The sequence below is a fragment of the Mastomys coucha genome, unplaced genomic scaffold (assembly GCF_008632895.1).
Source record: "Mastomys coucha isolate ucsf_1 unplaced genomic scaffold, UCSF_Mcou_1 pScaffold19, whole genome shotgun sequence".
Taxonomy (NCBI): domain Eukaryota; kingdom Metazoa; phylum Chordata; class Mammalia; order Rodentia; family Muridae; genus Mastomys; species Mastomys coucha.
The window spans coordinates 10,000,830-10,020,856 of NW_022196901.1; the positions used below are offsets into that span (position 1 = coordinate 10,000,830).

Sequence of the window (20,027 nt, forward strand, 5' to 3'; positions counted from 1 at the left end):
TAAATTTGCTTGTGATTATATAACAGAAATTTCAAGAAAGTTGAGGAAGGTTTGCTTATCTCTTGATTAGTTATAATTTAATTTTTTTGTTATTTATAGGTTGGCATAAATCTAAAATATTAAATATTTTGGCAACCATTTTCTTTCCTATGAAAATTTGCTAATGGTAATAAAACATTGATTGAAGTGTCTACTATAGGTTGGCAGATTTAGGAGCTATCATTTAATTGAAATTCAAATTTTGAAAGGAAAAAGAGTCAGGCTTCCTTTGCCATGTTAAACATGGGTAGATTAAAACTCTCTTAAGTTTCTATCTTATAAACTTGGAATAAACAGTGCGTTTTACATATGTGACTTGCTGGTTTGTTTGTTTAAATCATACAAGAAGGTTTGTTACTAGATTAAGAGTAAAGAGATATTTCTGTAAGTCTTTCTTGGTCTAAATTTTATCATGGAATTTTTAAATCCTCAGCACTAAGCACTAATTACTTTTCTTTTTAAAGGAGTTTTTACCATGATGACTTATCTTTATAAAAATAAAATAAGATATATATATATGCATATGTATATAACATTATTACAAATAATTAGAAGAGATTAACTACAGATATCAAATCTCAAAAACCGTTTTTAACTTAGGTAAAATATTAATCACATGTTTGTCTAGCGACAATCAGCACCATTGTTTTTCTAGTTATCACATTAAAAGGATTTCTGATATTTAGCTGTTATTTTCTCAGAGTAGCCAGATAATGTTCCTAGTAATCAGGCTTATAACTTTTAAACAGACGTTCTAGATACCATAGAAGAACAGATTTTTAACAAACACATCATGTATGTGAAGAAAGTCATATAATCATATTTATACATTTGTAAGTAGTTAGCATATTCTACTAAAAAAATTAAACATGTCCTGTTTAGTATGTTAGTAAATAAATGCTGAGGTTTATTGGAAAAAGGAATCAGTTTTCATCAGCAAGAAATGCTGCTCAACTCTTAGGTGAGGTTTAGAGGATACAATACAGTGTGTAATCAGGAGTAAATAAATATTCATTTTTAGCGATTAGAAAAATACAAATGAAATGTGCCAAGGTTGAATTTATGAGGCACACAACAATGTTCTAGTCTAACAAAACTTTTTCTCAGTTCTTCAAGTACCAATTGCAGTTCTTTAAATTAATGCAGAGCTCCTAGTTTCATTCAAACTACATTGTTCTCTTGTCTCCCAGTCACAAAACATAGCAATCTCACAATCTCCATTCAGAAAGATGTGTGGGTTCAACCTAGTTTAGCTTTCCTCAGGGGAGCCTATAAAGACCAGCCACAAAGCTTTAAATTTCAAGTATCCTTAAGCAGTATGATCCATAAACTACTTTGAGATATTTCTTTCTTTTAGTATTAGATACAGTTTTGTTTGGCAAAGTTGATTTTGGAAGACATTTCTTTGTTTGTTTTATGTTGTTGTTGTTGTTGTTTTGTTTTGTTTTTTTAAGACAAGGTTTCTCTGTGTAGCCTGTTTGTCCTGAAAATCACTCTGTAGGTCAAGCTGGCTTTGAACTCAGAGACCTTCCTGCCTCTGCTTGCCAAGTGCTGTGAGTAGAGACGTGTGCCACCCCCCAAAGTAAATTAAATATATGATTTTTTAGAATTAAAATAAAGTAAATAGTGGAATGTAGTTTGGTTCCTAAGGCTATATTTCAGTTCTATGCCAATTTCATACATGTGTTTTAAATAATTTATGACATATAAATCTCAGTTTATTATTAATAGACACTCCCTAGCTGCAAAGTAGAACTTACCTTTAATATTTTTCTGACAAAATTTTAAAATTAAATTTATTCTTACCTGCACAAATTATAATTGTAAGTGTCAAAAATGTAGGAGTAGGTATTCTTCTCCTGGAGCCCCTCCCACTCTAAGGAACTTTTTTCACTTCACTTTATAAATCTATTTTTTATATTATTCTTTAAAAAGTATGATTGATGTATATTCTATTGTGAATAGGAGAATATATTTATAGCCATTTAGTAGGAGAGATTAGTACAGAGTCTCATGTAGCTTGAGATTAATCCATGGATGAGGCAGATGTTATTAGATCATGTTCCTTTTAGGGATGAGAATAATGTTTGCTGTGCTGCAATATTACTTCAGTCTGATTCTAACACTGGTTCGTTTATATTTATTGGAAACATACATGAGATTTTATTATAAGTAATCTTTAGTAGCTCAATTCCTAGAATTCAGTTTAGAATATATCTTAAAATTTGTTTTCTCTGATGTATTCTCATACCTCCATCTCAGGATACTATTTTAATTTGTTTTAGATATATCATTTTTCCTCCACAATGGAACAATGGATATTCGATAACAATGTGAAAAATACAAAACAAAATAATGAAGTGTGAGGGCCAAAGGAAACTGTCTATAACTGCTTGTGCAGGACCTGAAACTGGAAGGTCAGGGGGTTTTCTCAGCATTACTTCCTTGGATGGTAATAACCATATTTAAGTCAAATGGGAGTATTTGTCAATGCCAGAGCCGGGCTAGCTTGTGTGAAGCCTTATGCTGGACTCCTCCTTCTGCCTTTCTTGGTTTTAAAAGCCATGCCTAAAGGCAGGATGCTTTTTTGAAAAAAAGATTTATTTCTTATGATAAATAATAACAGGATATCAAATAATGAAACCGAACCTTGCATATTTCTTTCTACTAGAGTGCAAAAGAGGGAAGGATTTTTATGTAACCTTTGGATCTAGTATTGAATTCTCAAAACAGTTTTGTCATTCTTTCATTTTGTCTCTTAACTACATCTGACTGAAATTTGATCTTACAAAACAAAATCCCTCTGTCTCTTGAGGATATTAACTGTGTTGGAATAGGGACCTTGAAAATGTTGTGCTTTCAAGTCTGTGCAAAGCTGTAAACATTATTAAAACTGAGTCGATTAATTTATGTTGTTCAATAACTGGAAGTGAAATCTGTGTTGCTCAGTGGACTAGATCATAAGCCTAGGATGTTCTTATTAAAAGTCACAGTGCAGTTTATGCTCTTCAGAATTCTGCAGGAACACAAACCAACAAGCCACCCTCCGTCCTTCTGGCGTCAGCTGCTATGAACTCAAGTGACTTTCTATCCATATGCACAGTGTCTGAATCCCCAATTAAGTAAATATATTTTGTCTTGTTTGTCACAGGAAAAATAACTGTAAGGTATGTAAGATTCTTATTAGGAAAATAAAGAAGCATTTGAAAGTTTAATTATAAAACGTTTGTTAATGATTTAGTTCTCTGTAAGAATGAAGAGCAATGTTCTCAGCACCCATTCTAAACACTTTCAGCTAAGTGTCATATTCTAACAACACTACACAGTTACGTCAGTTCTTCATTGATGTGGTGAAACCACTACATAATTGCAATTTACCATTCACAGTTATACACTGTAATACCTATCAATGCCAATGACTTCCATCTTTTACTCTGGCACTTCCTCTTGCCATTGTCCCTTGTACAGTTTACTCTGCCAGAGAAGAAAAAGTGAAGAGTGTGCATGTTGAAAATGAAGGGGACCCTACATTAATTTCAAGATTATACTAATTGAGCTCAAACTGTGAAAGCTGTTTAATGATCTGCCTATGTTCCATTAATTAGCTATACTGGTCCCTAGTGGCCATACTCTCTAAATATCCAATTAGAAAAACCTAAGTTCCCTGTTTTGTTTTGTTTTGTTTTGTTTTTTTCTGAATCCTCTCTATGCACTGGATATTGTTAATTTTTCCTCTTTGAGGTGACTTTTCTTGTTCTAATAGTTAACTTCTGCACAATTATCCTATTTATCCATTTTTGTATTGGAGTTTGCTTTGGTAACAAATGAACTGAGGCTCGAAGTTGTAGTTAGAAAGGCATTTGAACCTGAATGGCATCTGTCTTTGGGTTTCATTGCTGTGAACAGACACCATGACCAACTCTTATAAGTACAACATTTAATTGGAGCTGGCTTATAGGTTCAGAGGTGCAGTCTATTATTATCAAGGTAGGAGCATGGTAGTGTCCAGGCAGGCATGGTACAGACAGAGCTGAGAGTTCTGTATCTTCATCTAAAGGCTGCTAGCAGAATACTGGCTTCCAGGCAGCTAGGGTGAGAGTCTTAAAGCCCATACCCACAGTAACACACCTACTCCAACAAGGCCACACCTACTCTAACAGGACCACACCTTCTAATAATGCTACTCACTGACATGGGGATATACAAACCGTCACAACATCCAATGAATACTTGATTATAATGAAAATGTAAACCCAACATAGGACATGGCCTGGCTCTTCGAAGCATCTGTAGTAGTCATATGCACTGTGTTTTAAGTGTCCAATGACAGTAATATAAAATAGCTATTACTCTACTCTCTTTTAGTCACTTTCCAGTGTGATATTGGGAGAGAAGTAAAAGCAGGGATGAGGGATGGGAGAGGGAGGGAAGAGAGAGAAAGAAGGTGATGAGAGGTAGAGAGGAGGGATAAGGACATTCCAAGTTAGTTTGTAGTATAAATAAAGTGAATTTTGAAGTGAAAGAATAGTGGAGATTTTCAATGTTCCCCATCATGCTGTTTCTCAGAGAGGAAATTCATTGTTGCATACTCTGAGTCATTACTTGTAAAGTACAATAGTAAGACAAAACAAAACAAATTCAGAGGGACATTTGTAACCTGTAAAACTAAAGATTATCACATGGCACACAGAAAAACTAGCCCTGTTTATTTAAATATTTACATTACCAATTTATTCTACTATATTCAAAGCAAAGCCATGTTACACAAATTGTAGGCTAGTCATGTGTCACGTTACTGCCAGTTTCTCCTTTTCCATTGTTGGTTAAATAAAGTTATTATTTTCAGTTAATCATCTATATATAGGCACTGATCTTAAACTCTTCAAACATTTGATCTGAACTACATTTTGTTGTTCACAGAATTGCTTCTATCAGTTGAATGATGAAGAAACTGCTAGGATACTAAGTAATTTGCACTGGAGTGTGAGTCCAGTAAGTGGTATGACAGTTGAGGGCTGTGGTTCTAGTGCCACCATTCTACTGAGCTAGCAGAAATGTCAGCTGGACTACTTCAGTGAAGACTGTGGAAAGAATGGGATTTTGTTGGAAAAGTCTACCAAACATTTGAAAGGGAATCGGAAGCAATTCAATGCAGTATTTTTCAAAACTAGAAGGTGTGAAGAACATTCCAAGCCACAAGTGATAAAAATCGAAGTCCCAGATCAGAAAATCACAAGCAAACTCTAATCAATTCAAAGGGCGTGAGAATGTAAAAGAAGCAAATAGAACATAATAATATGAAAAGATTATTCTCAATGTAGATTGTTTTCATAGAAAGCCGAGAGTGCAACTTCTAGTAGTTGTGCTCCTGAGTACTTACACCCTAACCTTTAGACTTATATCCTGTAAATATTCACAATGTTTTTCAACACCCTCAAACTGGAAATGATGCAGATGTCCCTCAGTACGAAATTTTTGCCTGATATTTGTTAGTTTATCAAACTCTTGTGTGCACGTATACCATAGAACACTCAGAAATAACCACTCAAGGTGTGATGAATACAACAGTCCCCATGAATCAGTGGTCAGCCATGCAAAGTGAATGAAAGCTAGTCACCAAACATTGCAGAATGACTGTTTCTATCTGTAAATCATACGCGAAAAGACAAATTATAGAAAAGGGAGGGACATTAGTGGCTGTGAAGGCTTTCAAAGGGAGAGGGCAGTAGGAAGTCTATGAAAGTCAAAAAAGGGTCTTTGAAATCCTGAAGATGTCTTAGATTACTGCCAGTGGCCTGATTTGATATTGTCCAGTAGTTGTACAAGTGGTTGCCATTGTTTGAAACTGGATAAACGGTATAGGGGATATATTTACTTTATTACTTACAATTCATTTGAATCTACAATTAACACAGAATGTAAACACCTGTAAAGTTACAAAAAGCTTAAAATGAGAATATTGCAAGTGTAATGTATTTTTTTTCAAACATTCATTCATTTATTCTTTGTCTCATTTTATAGATGTAATAATTTGATTTTAATTAAAAATTAAATAAGAACTACAAAATATTGATTTCTTTTTGGTTTAAGGATGTAGGGGGCATACCTTCATAAAGACAATATCTTTTTTTCATGTTCAAGAACATTTTTTCCATTGGAGTGTCTCAAAATGTAAGATCATTTTCTCTCTTCTGCAGTAGTCCTTTGAGAATTTTATGCCATGTATTTTGACCATATTCACTCTTCCATCCTTAACTTCTCCAAGATCTTCTCTTCATCCACACTGATTTGAATAAGTATGGCCCCATAGACTCATGTGTTTGACTGCTTGGCTCATGGGGCATGCGTTTGTAGGAGGTGTGACTTTGTTGGAGTAGGTGCAGCCTTGTTGGAAGGAGTGTCATTTTCAGAGCAAGTCTTGAGGCCCCCTATGCTTAAGTTCCACCCAGTGTGGAATCCAGTGGCCTTCTGACCCCTGTAACAAGATGTAGTACTCTCAGCTTCTTTTCCAGCACCATGTCTGTCTAGATGCTACCATGCTTTTTACCATGATAATAATGGAAAAGTCCTCTGAAACTTTAAGCCAGCCATAAGTATTTTCCATGGTCATGGCATCTCTCTGCAGAAATAAAACCCTAAGCCAGAAAAAAGTTGGAACAAGGTACTGGAGTATTGCTGTATTGCTGTGATGGGCCTGACCATGTTTTTGTTTGGAGGAATGAGGATTTGGGGACTTTGGAAAGCAGTGAAGTAGGTGGGGCTTAATGGGCTGTACTAGTAGAAGTATGAAAGGCATTGATGCTGAGGGTGATTTGAACAGTGGGGAACCAGTTCAAGAAATTTCAGAGAGGAGAAGAATTTTGTTTTTATTGTTTTTTTTTTTTTTTTTTTTTTTTTTTTTTTTTTTTTTGGTTTTTTGAGACAGGGTTTCTCTGTGTAGTCCTGCCTGTCCTGGAGCTCACTCTGTAGACCAGGCTGGCTTCAAACTCAGAAATCTGCCTGCCTCTTCCTCCCAAGTGCTGGAATTAAAGGTGTGTGCCATCACTGCCTGGCTGCTTATTGTTCACTCTTATGAGAAAGAAAAACTACAAAATGTCTGTTTCTAGGATTAAAGGAATACTAGAAAATGATCTGGAGCTAAATCCTGTGTTTAAGGAGATAAACTGATTAGAGATATTAAATGGAATTAAAGGAGCAGTGACCGCCAGGCAAGATCTCACCTAACCAAGTTTTCATTTTATGAAAGGGAATTTAAGAGTAGCTTATAACCAGGTGTGGTGGTACCCACCTTTAATCCAGCATTCAGGAGACAGAGGCCTGTGAATCTGTAAGTTCAATGCCAGCCTGGTCTACAGAGAGTGTTCCATGATAGCCAAGCTTAGGCAGTAAAGGAAATACCTGGTGAAGATATATTTGAACAAGGGTTCCATGTTCCAACCCCAGAAAGCAGCAGAACTCAGCAGCTTAAGTCATGTGGTTCTGGGTTTAGAATCAAGGACAGAAGAAAGGGACTTTGGAATGTCCCTCTGGATCTAAGGAAAGTTGATGAGGCCAGGCATATGACAGAGGTGTCCCTGCATGAAGATCCCGAAAGGCCATTGTGTCAAGCTGTGAAGGTGAAGTCTGGATTGCCTTGGAGACCTCAAGAGCTGCCAGAGCCATGGGATACCTGCTGAGGAGAGCTGCTAACAGGAGGTGTTATATAGTTTTAGGGAAGGTGGCTGGAATGTCCAGGGTAGGGGATGATCATTGGATGAAGCTCATTGGATGAAGCTCATTGGATAAAGCTCATTGGATAAAGATCATTGGATAAATACTCAGAAGCCTCATTAGTGTAAGGGGATGGGCATTCGAGGAATCTCAGGGGCGTGTTGAACAGGTTTCTTATTGGGGGACGGGGGAGGTTGGACCTGTAATTTCACCAAGGTTACAAGACATTCTGAAGGCTATTCTGGCAGTGCTAGACTTTGACCTTAATTAGTAGGGCTCTACAGCTCCCTGAGCTTTGGGAGGAAGAGATATGATAGAGACGTCTCATTTATGGCTGAGAATTCTGCAGGAAGGTTAATGATTAACTCAGAGACCCAAAGATAGACAATGAGAGACTATGAGATGCTCTACTTCAGTACCAGGTTTCCCAACAGAGAATCTGGAACCTTAGCCTGAAATTCTGACTGTGCCAGAAGATTCATGATACGTGTTTTGTTTGTCATAGGTTAGGTGGTAAATGAGGAAAATCCGGTGTTTGATGCTTTTCCACTTCCCCCTTATGCCCTCATTGCCTTTAATTTAAATTGTATTATGTAATTTTCCTTAATTTATATCTCACAACAAATAATTTGCATGTTATTTTCAAGATCATTTGATCAACTTTCATATATATATATACATACATATATATGTATGTGTGTGTATATACACACATAGACATATATATGTTATTTTATTTATTTACATTTCAAATGTTGTCTCCCTTCCTGGTCTCACCATCCCTCTTCCCCTTTGCCTCTAAGAGAATGTTCCCCCACCCACTCCTGCCTCACACCTTTTATTGTCAGTGTTTATTCAACATCACAAGTCTTTACTTTCAAGTCAGTGTGAGTTCTGTGCCATTTTTAGTCAGGGACCCCACTTAAAGGTGTTCTGAGCTCAAGGAGTATCAAGATTAATGGGGAATTACTCTAGACAAAAAAGCTTTCAGGACCAAAATGATGTTTTTATTCAGATCATGAAGAGGATGTCTTCTTCAGGATAGGTTTGTGGGAGTACTCACAAAGCCAATTAAGGCCACAATCACTATGGATTTTGTATACCTAACTCAGCATGTTTATATACTGCACCATTTCCTGAGATTTTTAACATCCAAATTTTGTCATAGCTCCAGATCTAGACAACACCCAAAAGTTATTAATTTTGTGTATGCAACAGGAAAATTTGAAATAAATCAGTAAGTAAGAAAATAAATTTGAGAATAAACCTTTCATATTTTGGTCAATTGATAATTTCAAAGTGATTGAGAAATAACAGAAGGAAAATTCTGTAAATAGATGGTTTGAGGTTTATTTTCATTATTGAATCACATTCATTTAAATATGAAAAATGGCAAACTGTCATGGTAATAATTTGAAGGGACTTGGAAATATAATTGATTAGCTTACTTGTATAAATGAAAAAAATACTCCTGTCACAATTGACACAATCTGGACTTGTTTTTCAAACTGCAAAACTGTTTGAACACTTATCTGAAGAAAGTGTGTAGCTGTTTACATCAGTATTGATGAAAAAAATCAAGAGCAAATGGTAGGGCGGGGCCTTCTCAAGAAGATACACTACCTCATACAGATTGGAAACTCATTGATTGGTGGATGTTGCATCACAATTGCTGCAAATCTGACTTCTAAGACTGCATTGTTAAACTTACTTCAATGCTTCAATGCGTAGAAAAGGGACAAGATTTTATAATTTATAAAAATTTACTTTTTAGGAAAATAAAAAGAATCATGCCATTAGCCTTTCAACATTTATTAAAATATCATTAAAGCAAAATTATTTAAGTACTTCAAAAAAGAGATGTTTGCTTGTACTTTATAAACTAACATCTAACTTTGTGTGGTCTTGTTAGAGGTAATATAATGGAGGGATAGAGTCTTTTAAATTTAGTACAGGAAGAATGCAACTTTGTTTTAAAATGATATTTTATTGAAAATAGAATTAAAACTTCAGTTCCATGTTCATCATCAGAAAAAAGGTTAATTTAAATATAACTCTTAGATTATTGCATTTTTGAATTAAAATATAAATAAAGATCAATTTACCTGCCTGTTCATCTAGAAACCAGCATCCAACATGACCATCATAGAGATGTATACTGAATCATTAAATGATGGATTTTGGCAAAAGCTTTAACAACAGGCAAGTTTTTTTTTTTTTGATACTGAGGCGGTCATGTGTACAGGGTATAACTTCCTTGTCTGGTTGGTTTACACAGATTTTTCTGGGCTCCTAGTTTGGTGAGTATAATTTACATGACTGCAGAAACCTTATTTATTGGTTGAAAATTTTCTGGAAGTAGTCTTGTTAGTGGCTTTCCAGTTGATTATTTGAAAGAACTATCTTGAAAGACATGAATATCTCTTTTTCATTTAGTTTTCAAGATTTTTATGTATTTTAAAATTGTCTTCAGCATATTTCAATCAACAAACCACTTTTCTTTGTGAATTAAATGTGTGAGAATTTAATTCAGGCTTTGTAATGTTAATTTTTTTTTTTTTTTTACATTTTGTAGTAATTTGGGAAGATTAGATACAAATTTTACCTGGACATAGACTACTAGAAATTCATGAATTAAAAGAAGAACCCAATTTCTAGTCAAGTATCTTGGATATAGTTTTGCCAACATAGGATTATGAACTTAGGAAAACATTCCAGATAAGTTGTGGTTCCAAGAAGCATCAGAATTTTTTTCAGCTTCCCAGGACATTAGTATTAAGATTCTACCAGCTTCTTTCAGGGGTCACTGTACTAGCTTTTATAATAGATTATATTGGGTTAGTTCACTTCCCTTTGCTCTGATAAATACTGTGCCCAAAAGCAACTCATGGAGAAAAGTGTTTATTTCATTTTAAGCTGCCAGTTGATCAAGAAGGGCATATCAGAGTAGGAAGTCAAGGTGGAAACCTCGAGGCAGGAACTGAAAGCAGAGACTATGAAAGAATGTTGTGTACGGGCTTGCTCCCATTAATTGCTAATCCTGCCTCCTTATGCTATACAAGGCCACCTGTCCAGAAGTGGCATCATCCATAGTGGGATGGACTCCCCCATGCCAATCATTATCAAGAAAATGCCCCTGCAGATTTGCCTACAGGTCGATTGATATTCCTGCTTCCAAGATGATTATAACTGGTGTCAACTTGATAAAAAAAGTAACCAGTATATGCATTAAAACATTCTTTCAGGTAAATGCAAGAGTATCTTAAATACTGAGTTGAGATTTGTTTAAAGAAAGGACTGGATGCTGTCATTATCACACATCATGTGGGAAAATATATGTGGATACTATTGCTAGGAATACATATATTCAATATTAATATATTATAGATGTATTACTATATGTAATATGTCCATTTAATAATGCTTTCAAGAAAAACTGTGTAAAGTCCTATGTAGCCAGGCTTGGTGGCACAGCTCTGCAGTTCCATGACAATGGAGTTGCAGGTAGTAATATTGAGTCGCTAGGGTTAGATTATAAGTCCTGAAAGCCCTACCACGCTAGGTGCCCCCACTCTCCTCAGTAAGCCAATTAAAAGAACAAAGTATATTTTACTTTTTCTCCATTAATTTATTATTTATTCACTTTTCATCCCAATCATCTGCAGATGTCCCTCTTCTCCCAGCTGCCCCTTGCACAGTCCATCCTCCCCTCCCCTCAAACCTTTTTCTCCAAGAGCAAACCCCCACCAATCCTCCCTTGCCATATCAAGTCATTGCAAGACCAAATACATACTCTTCCCACCCAGGCAAGACAAAGCAGCCCAGTTAGGGGAAAAGGATCCAAACACAGGAAGACAACAGATTCAGAGGCAGCCCCTGCTCCAGGCATTGAGGGATCCCTGTGATGAACAAGCTGCACATCTGCTACACATTTCCAGGGGGAGAGTAGGTCCATCCTATATGTCCTCTTTGGTTGGTGGTTCAGTCTCTGGGATTCCCCAAGGATGTATGTTGTTTGATGCTGTTGGCATTCCTGTGGAGTTCCTATACCCTCTGGGTCCCTCAGTCTTTCCCCCAACTCTTCCACAATATTCCTGAGCTCCATCCAATGTTTGGCTGTGGTTTTCTGTATCTTTTTCAGTCAGCTGGTGGGTAGAGCCTCACAGAAGGTAGTTATGCTGGGCTCCTGTCTGCAAACATAACAGAATATCATTACTAGTGTCAGGGATTGGTTCTTGCCCATGAGATGGGTCTCAAATTGGAACAGTCATTGGTTAGCCACCCCCTCAGCCTCTACTCCATCTTTGTCTCAGCAATTCTTGTAGGCCAGACAAACTTTATGTCAAAGATTTTGTAGGTGGGTTGTTGTCCTTATCTCTCTACTGGGAGTCATGAAATGTGCAGGCAAATGGATGGAGCTAGAAAATATTATCCTCAGGTAGGTAACCTAGACCCAAAATGACATGTATTGAATGTACTCACTTATAAGTAGATATTAGCCATAAAGTACAGAATACCCATGCTACAATTCATAGACTCAAGGAATAAATAACAAGGAGGGCCCAAATGAGGATGCTTATCTCACTCCAAAGTAAAAATAAAATAGTCATAGGAAGGAGATGGAGGGAGGGAACAGGGTTAAAAAGGCGATGGGAAAGGGAATGGGGTGAGGTCATGTGTGAGAGAGCTGGGGAGAGAAGTCTGAAAGAGAGAATGGAAATTGGTGGCTGGAGGGGCAGGAGGGATACATCTCTAGATGTGCCATTGACCTGGGATGAGGGACTCCCATAGCTCCAAGGAGGCAATGGAGGTGACTGAGATTCCTAGCAGTGGGGAATATGGAGCCTGAAGTAGCCACCTCCTGTAGCCAGATAAAGTATATTTTAAGGTCTCAGCCAAAGGCATTCTTATAGAAATTTGATCACTGAATGAAGTTTAACAAGTTGGTAGACATTTTTTTGGAATAAGGAAGATATGAACATTTTATTCATGTAGGTAGATGTGGAAAGCTATAAATTCCTCTAAGACCAGATGTAGTCTAGACTATGAGAGGGGTTTTAGAAGTCTGGGGAAGTATTGCCAGGCTGTCAGTGGAGAGAGATAAAGTTGATGAGACAGCAAAAATATTCTTAAGAAGAATCAAGAAGAACACAAACAATTCAAAAGACAAGAATAATAACCTTTCATCAAAAACATAAAACTGGCCTCTACACATGGCCATACTGTATGGACAGGGCGGGCACCACTATGATGAGCAAGTATGAGATGAAAAGATGGGAAAGAGAGAAGCAGAATGGGTAGGTCTGTGACCCCGCAGCAGCAGGAGCCTGTGTCAATGTCCATGGGCCATGTTATCACCAAAGTCTATGCAGATTTCCCTTGTCTGAGCTGCTGCCTTGGGCCATGTTGATGTCTGAAGGCAGCACAGAGCTGGCTCTGCCCCTTTCTTAGACAATTTGGAAAAAGTAGTTTTACCTCCTAACCAGCTGTGAGATGGCCTGGACATAGGAGAGATTCCCAACCCCACACTGCTCCCAACCTGCAGCAGGCAGGAGATCTGGATGTGAAGGCATGAGAGTGGAAGAGCTGGCCCTGCACCTTGCCTGGGCTGCTCACAGGTACTGGTCCTAGTGGTATCAGCATGGGTAAACAGGCCCCTGAAGGCATGAGCACAGGGAGCTGGCCCCACCCCTCACCAGCTAGTATCCCCCCCTCCCCCATATACTTTACAGCATAGGAGAACTGGCCCTGGAGGCATAGGTATAAGAAAGCTGGCCCCACTCCTCACAAAGGCTGTGTGGGAGAGCCCTTCACACCTGCTGCTAGGGAGAGCAGGCTCCACCCCTCACTTGGGCAAAGCAGGAGAGCTAGCCCTGGTGGAACAGGCACAGAAGAAATGGAGGGATGACCAACTCAGCTACCATCCAGGCCCAGATCCAGGGCTTTGAGTTAGTCCACCCCAGCATCTACCCCACCTACCATCTGCTGGAGTATGTGAAGTGGTTGGTCCTGCAGAACCAAAGCTACAGGGTCTCCATGACATCAGCCAACAAGAAGATATTTGAGAGGAGTCCCATTGAGAATCTAATATTGATAGTGTAACCAGAAGCCAGAGCCTCAAACCAAACCCATGACACATTGCAATGGGTATTTGCAAGTAAAGCTGTTTGTGTAAAAAATGTATACTGTGGGACACATTGTGACAGACTGCAGATTCTAGGGCAAGATGCTTTTTCTATTTTCTTTGTTTTGTTTTGTTTTGTTTTGTTTTGGGAGTAGGTTGCATAGAACAGAAGAGAGCTAGAGAGGTGAGTGGGATTGGGGTACATGATGTGAAATTCACACAGAATCAATAAAAATGTTTTAAAAAGTCATAAAACTATTCTCTCTCACCAAGCCTCACTCTGTATCATTCTGGACCTTGGTGTAGAATTTGCACAAGTGTCCCAAAGCTGAGTTTGCATCATATCCTTTCAGATACTTGGTGTCACTGTGTGATGCAATCTATTGAAGAGGCTTATAAATCTTAATACAGATTTGGAGTTTTTGTCCTGAAGGAATTGCAATGAATATTGAAGGATTTCTCAGAAGGACTTTTGTGATTGCTCTTGACTTTGTGAAGATTATCTTGTCAGCATCACGGAACATTGCTGAGAGGAGAGTACGGTGAGATAGAAGGCCTTGAGAAAGGAAGGTTGTTTTATATTTTCTCTGTGTGAGGCAGAATCAATGAAGAAGAAACATAGAAATGAAAACCTGAGAAGTAATTGTCAGGCAGCAGAATGTACTGACCTGTGAAATGCTGTGTGTGGTTAGAAGTAGAGGAGGATCCACAGTGTGGAGCAAGCTGGGAGAATGCTTTCAGTCTACTAAAATTAACCCACCAGACAGCGCAGTCTGTTATCATCCACCTAGATGATCCCAGGAAGGAAATAGTGACCAGCATGAAGTAGAGACTCAAAAGGGAAGAGAATCAGCCCTCCCTGCTTTGCGTGCTAAGCACAGAAATGCTGGGGAAAAAAGAAATAGGAACACGTGACAATGAGACAAGTTGGAGCAGTGGGGTAAGAGTGTGGGCTGTAGTGGAAAACTGCCTGATTTTGGAACCCACAATGTTTTAATAGTTGTGTAACAATGCTGTGGTACTTAGCTGCCACAGGCCTCAATTGCTTCACCAGGAAATATTGTAGGTGCATTTGCTTTTGTTTTCATTTTAATTTTCCAAAAGAGATTATCTGTCTGTCTCTCTGTCTCTCTCAATCACCTATCTGTCTGTCTGTCTGTCTATCTATCTATCTATCTATCTATCTATCTATCTATCTATCTATCTATCTATCCTATCATATGTTGCTTTCCACCTACACTTAAAAATGATTAAGGTTTTAAAATGTATACCCATATCATCTTCATGAGTTCTGTACATACTAGCACACTTCAGTTGGCATCTGAAGTTTTGATGAGAAAACATTTATCTTCAATGCTAGAGGTCCAGATCCAGTCCAGGGCCTTGCACAAGGTAGGCAAGTTCTACCTATTCAGCTAGGCAAAGGGTTTTTCTTATTTTAGAATCTCAACTTTAAAACTCTTATTCCAGATGGATTCAAAGCACACAGACTTATTTTTTTACCTATCATAAAACACTTCTTCCAAATCAGACCCCCCCAAACTTAATCATCACATGGACAAATCAGAAAATTCAATTTAATTTCAGCCCAGACAGTTAGGAACATCTGCAGAATTCCTAACATTAAAAGATGATTCACATGGGGTGTCTAGGGTCTGCATTTCACAAGGTGATCATTGAAAAGGGATTGTGGCCTCATCTGCACACACGAAACTTTCTGATCAGCTGGGATGCCCTAACATATTTCCCATAGAGATGGTTCTTGCTTGTTAATTCTGCCCATCTCCTCATCTTCACAACTTGCTCTGAGAGAGGCTGAGAATTGTACTCACCCATTTATATTTGTAACAAATAGCTTAGCCCAAACATGTTTATTGGGTAAAAAGACATTTGTGGGAAAGAGGTTTATTATTACTATTAGAATTTCAAGAATCTGTTTAATAATTGGGAGTATTTTAATTATTTATTTGTTTAGTATTAAATATAGTTACACCATTTTCCCTATTTCCTTTTCTTGCTTCCCTTCAAACCCTTCCATGTGCTTTACCCCACTACCCTCTTTCAATTTCATGGCCTCTCTTTCTTTCATTGTTGTTGTGTTTTTGTGTACACAAACACACACACACAGACACACACAGAAAACACACACACACAAATTTAAGTACATAAGTACAACCTTCTCATTCTGTATAATAATATTATTTGTATGTTAGGGGTTGACATTTTGCAGAAGTAGGGTCATCAGTACTAATGGCCAAAGAGTTTTGAAAAGAAGATTAAATCCACTTTTACTTTCTCTGCTTATAGAATTAAGGCACCTAGTCCATACCATTTTAAAAACTATCACCAATAGTAAACAGATGTATGAATCTCTCATCTGCTTATAATGCTGAGTCTGGCTACTATTAATAAAAATGATTGGATTTATCACAAGTATACGGAGTATATCTTTGTCTACTTGGGGGCTGATGGGAGCAGGGGAGTAAAACTTAACAAAGATTGGTGGAACAGCTTAGCTAGACTCATTTTAAATACAGTATGTGAAAATCAAAACTCTAATTTGTTATTATCTAGTTTTTTGTGTGATGTGACTATAAATCTTCAAATATGTAAGAAACAAATGATTCCAATCAATGGTTAATGCTGTGTTGCCATTGATTTCAGCATAGTGCTTAATAAAAACCGAGTCATATGTTAGTTTTAAAATGTGCATCTTTATTTCAAATTATAAACTATTTAAATATTATAGTAATTATATAATGTTTTATTATTTAGTTGTCATTACTTAAATATTACAGTGTTATCTATTTGTTACTTCTAATGTAATCTAGTAGAAACATTTACTAAAATTTATTTTTAATTATTTTTAAGTATTGGATATATTAATCTAAAGGGGTTTAGTTTGTGCATAAAATGAAAGAAGAAAGTCTGAAGTGGTTTGCAGAGATGATTATCTTAGTGTTATTTCTAAATGACAGTTTCTCCCATGGTGATTTATAAGGTCTATTATCATACATAAAATGCATCAATTTTTGGACATTGTTTTTAGATATTTTGTTCTTTGCTGAATTTGATAATTTTTAAAAGTTTTAAAAATAATGCAATTGTAAATATTCTGTTGCTCTAAGAACCAGGATCTCATAGAATTCTTTTCTAGACTCCAAATTTTCCTACCTGTTTACCTGGATATCTTCCTAGGTTCTTTTCTCCTCTGTTTTCCAATAAGTGGCTGTTTCCTTAAATCTACAAGCTAATTTAACAAAACCAATCTTCATATGACTATATTTTTTTAACTCTACTCACTTTTCCTTTGACAGAAGCATAATAATTTTCATGAATATTCTTTATATGACAAGTATAAAATAAATGATATTTTTGCAAGCTAAAAATAAAATGACTTGTTAATGAGAAGAGTTTAGCTTTCCCTTCACAAATTTTATGTGACCATTGCTCTTCTGACTAGAATTGCTTCATGGCTCACAATATTTAAAATAATTACATGTGAACATATATTTAAAAAACAATATAAGACATAAAAGAACATTTTTGGAGAAAATCCTTGGAAATTATGACACAAAAATGATTACCAGCAGTTTGCAATTCCTTTTGTCCCTTTTGTGCCTGAATAGAAGCAATAGTTTTAAATCCTGTTAAGTATACATAATTGATAGTTTGACTACCTTTATATAAATATTTACTTTGTTTATTTACACTCAAAACATACTTAACAGAAATATCATTCTATGTCATCCATGGTATTCAAATTAATTTATTTTGATGAGATTAATATAATTAAAAGAAGCTGTTCTTCAATATAAAGAATATACTTGTTATTATTTTAATAGGTTAAAAATGACAGAAACAATATTTTAAAGAGTTATGTGATTACATTATCAGTGTACATTCTGCTCTTTGGAATTTGGAGCCTTTTATAATTACATGAGACTGAATGACACCAGATGAATAAGCTTAGCCAAACCAGAGTTTGGAAACTATATCATAATATAGGTAGTTGTATTTTTTAAAGCAGCAGTTTACATAATATTGAATATATAAGCATCAGGTTTAAGTTTCTTCTTACTTCCCACATGTCAGGGTGATCTGGGTGTTTTCTGTTTTCATTTGGACAGTGAGGCATGATGGTACTATGAGAAAGAAGCTCTCTGACACCACCAGGCTGATTATCCTTACTCAAAAAGTCTAAAGTCTGGATTAACCTTGGCGAACACAGTACTCATTTTCTGTATGATGAACATACATACTAATTTTCTCCCTTAGTATTAAAATCTATATTATCCAAAAGAGTACTTTGAAAACATTTACTTTTTATCAGTCCTGAAATTGTAACCCAACAGTATGTGTTCATGAGTGAACACACACAAACACACATAGAGACACACACATACAGATATGTATGAGTGTTTGTGGGTAATTGGTAATTTGTCAAAGGAAAAAAATGCAAAATATTGGAAATTTACCATTTTTTGTCACAATACCGTTTTGAATACTGAGAGTGGAAGTCAATATACTGAAAATAATTCAATATTTTAAATTAAGATATAGTTCTAATTATATACAGAAAAACATTTAAAATACATTGCCTAACATTTATTTATCTTTATAAATAACTTAATTAATTGGTGTAAAAATAAGATGAACGAAAAACAGAATTATAAGCCAGAGAGTACATTAAAATTACAAAAAGAGCTATAAAGTTAGCTTTTTTGATCGAGAGTTTTGAGCCATCTGTATATTAATGTACTTTAGGGACTTACAGTCACTTCTTCATTGGTTAAACATAAACAATCTCCTCTCATCCATCTCATTTTTATTTAGCCCATGTGCATTCTAAATAGGACAATACATTCCTCTTGAGAAAATGCGTATAATCATAGACTTTACATTCTTATCATAAGTACTTCTGAAACCAGCAGGGTTTTTGTACCTAAAAGGTCCACATTTAGAGAAAAGTTTAAAACTCGAAGAGCTGAAAGGGGATTTTTAGAATGTCGCCTCAGTGTCCCTCTGTGGCTCTGACAGAGCTATTTCTGCCCTTTGAATGGCAGGAAGGGAGAATGGCGCTCTTATTCATCATCATTCCTATTTTTATTTTGGATGACCTGATTCAGAAATAATAAAAATAATTTGCCTTATTTCTTATGCTGTACTTCAATTTTTATAGTAAGGCTGGCTTACAATTACAATTGCAATTTTGTAGCATTTGTTGCTGTTCTTATGATGTTATAACACTGAAAAATAACAATCAACATTTAATGTGCCATAGTAGTTTAATGGTATCCCTCAAGGTACTCAGGAAATTGTTTCCATGTCGAATCTCAAAAAAAAAAAAAAAAAAAAATTGGATTAGTATTCAGTTCACTTTTTATTTCTAATGAAATTTACTGTATTCACATGATGTGAATTTAGAGAATTCAGAGGAAAACATTTATAGAACTTTCTTTGTCTATGCATCATTTATACACATAATATTATCTTAATAATATTCATTGTTTCTAAGTTACCTGTGTTTACAAGCTTGTTTATTTTTTCATACTAATTTATAAATGTCAAGTTCTACAACACAGTTGCATTTACAATAAGAACACTACAAGAAGTCTACTTTGAATCAATTATTTGAGCTAATTTATATTATGTAAATTTTAAGAAAAAATACACTTTCATTTGTCATTAAAAATTTTCCGTCTTTCTGGGTGTGTCTTCACAATTTCTGTTCGATAAGTAGGGTAGTTAAGGTTGACATAGGCTACTTTGGAAATTACTCAGAGATGGCTCAATACTATCAAGCTAAAATTCTATTTGAGAATAACTACTTAAAAGTACACCTTGAGTGCTTTTTATGCCTAACAGATCTCTAAGCTCAATGTCATCATTTTGATGTTTTAATAATGTATGGCTGATGATTGTAGAATGGCAGTAATAGGCTCAGTTTCCATTTATGTGGTTATATTTGGGAAATTAATGATTAATTTCTCCTTATAACCATTATTAGGAAGCCTCAAGAGATTGTAGCATAAGGTAAGGCCCTTTCTGTTCTTGTTCTCTGATTGCTGCAAATGGCTTGGCACAGACTGCTTTCAAGTACAGCCTGACCCTACGGCTCTGCTTGCCTTTTCTGTCCTACACTCCATCAGTT

General features: G+C 36.1%; 2 protein-coding genes across 5 annotated transcripts in view; both read left to right on the top strand.

The window, feature by feature from the left end:
• The window catches only part of Pclo (piccolo presynaptic cytomatrix protein), a 359,315-nt gene that overhangs the window by 50,434 nt on the left and 288,854 nt on the right, over window positions 1-20,027 (top strand). The window lies entirely within an intron of this gene.
• LOC116097604 (60S ribosomal protein L10-like) overlaps window positions 14,315-20,027 on the top strand; it is a 70,452-nt gene continuing 64,739 nt past the window's right edge. Inside the window, exon 1 of the mRNA XM_031380279.1 lies at window positions 14,315-14,415. Coding sequence (XP_031236139.1) covers window positions 14,315-14,415 — 101 coding nt within the window. The remainder of the gene's footprint in view (window positions 14,416-20,027) is intronic.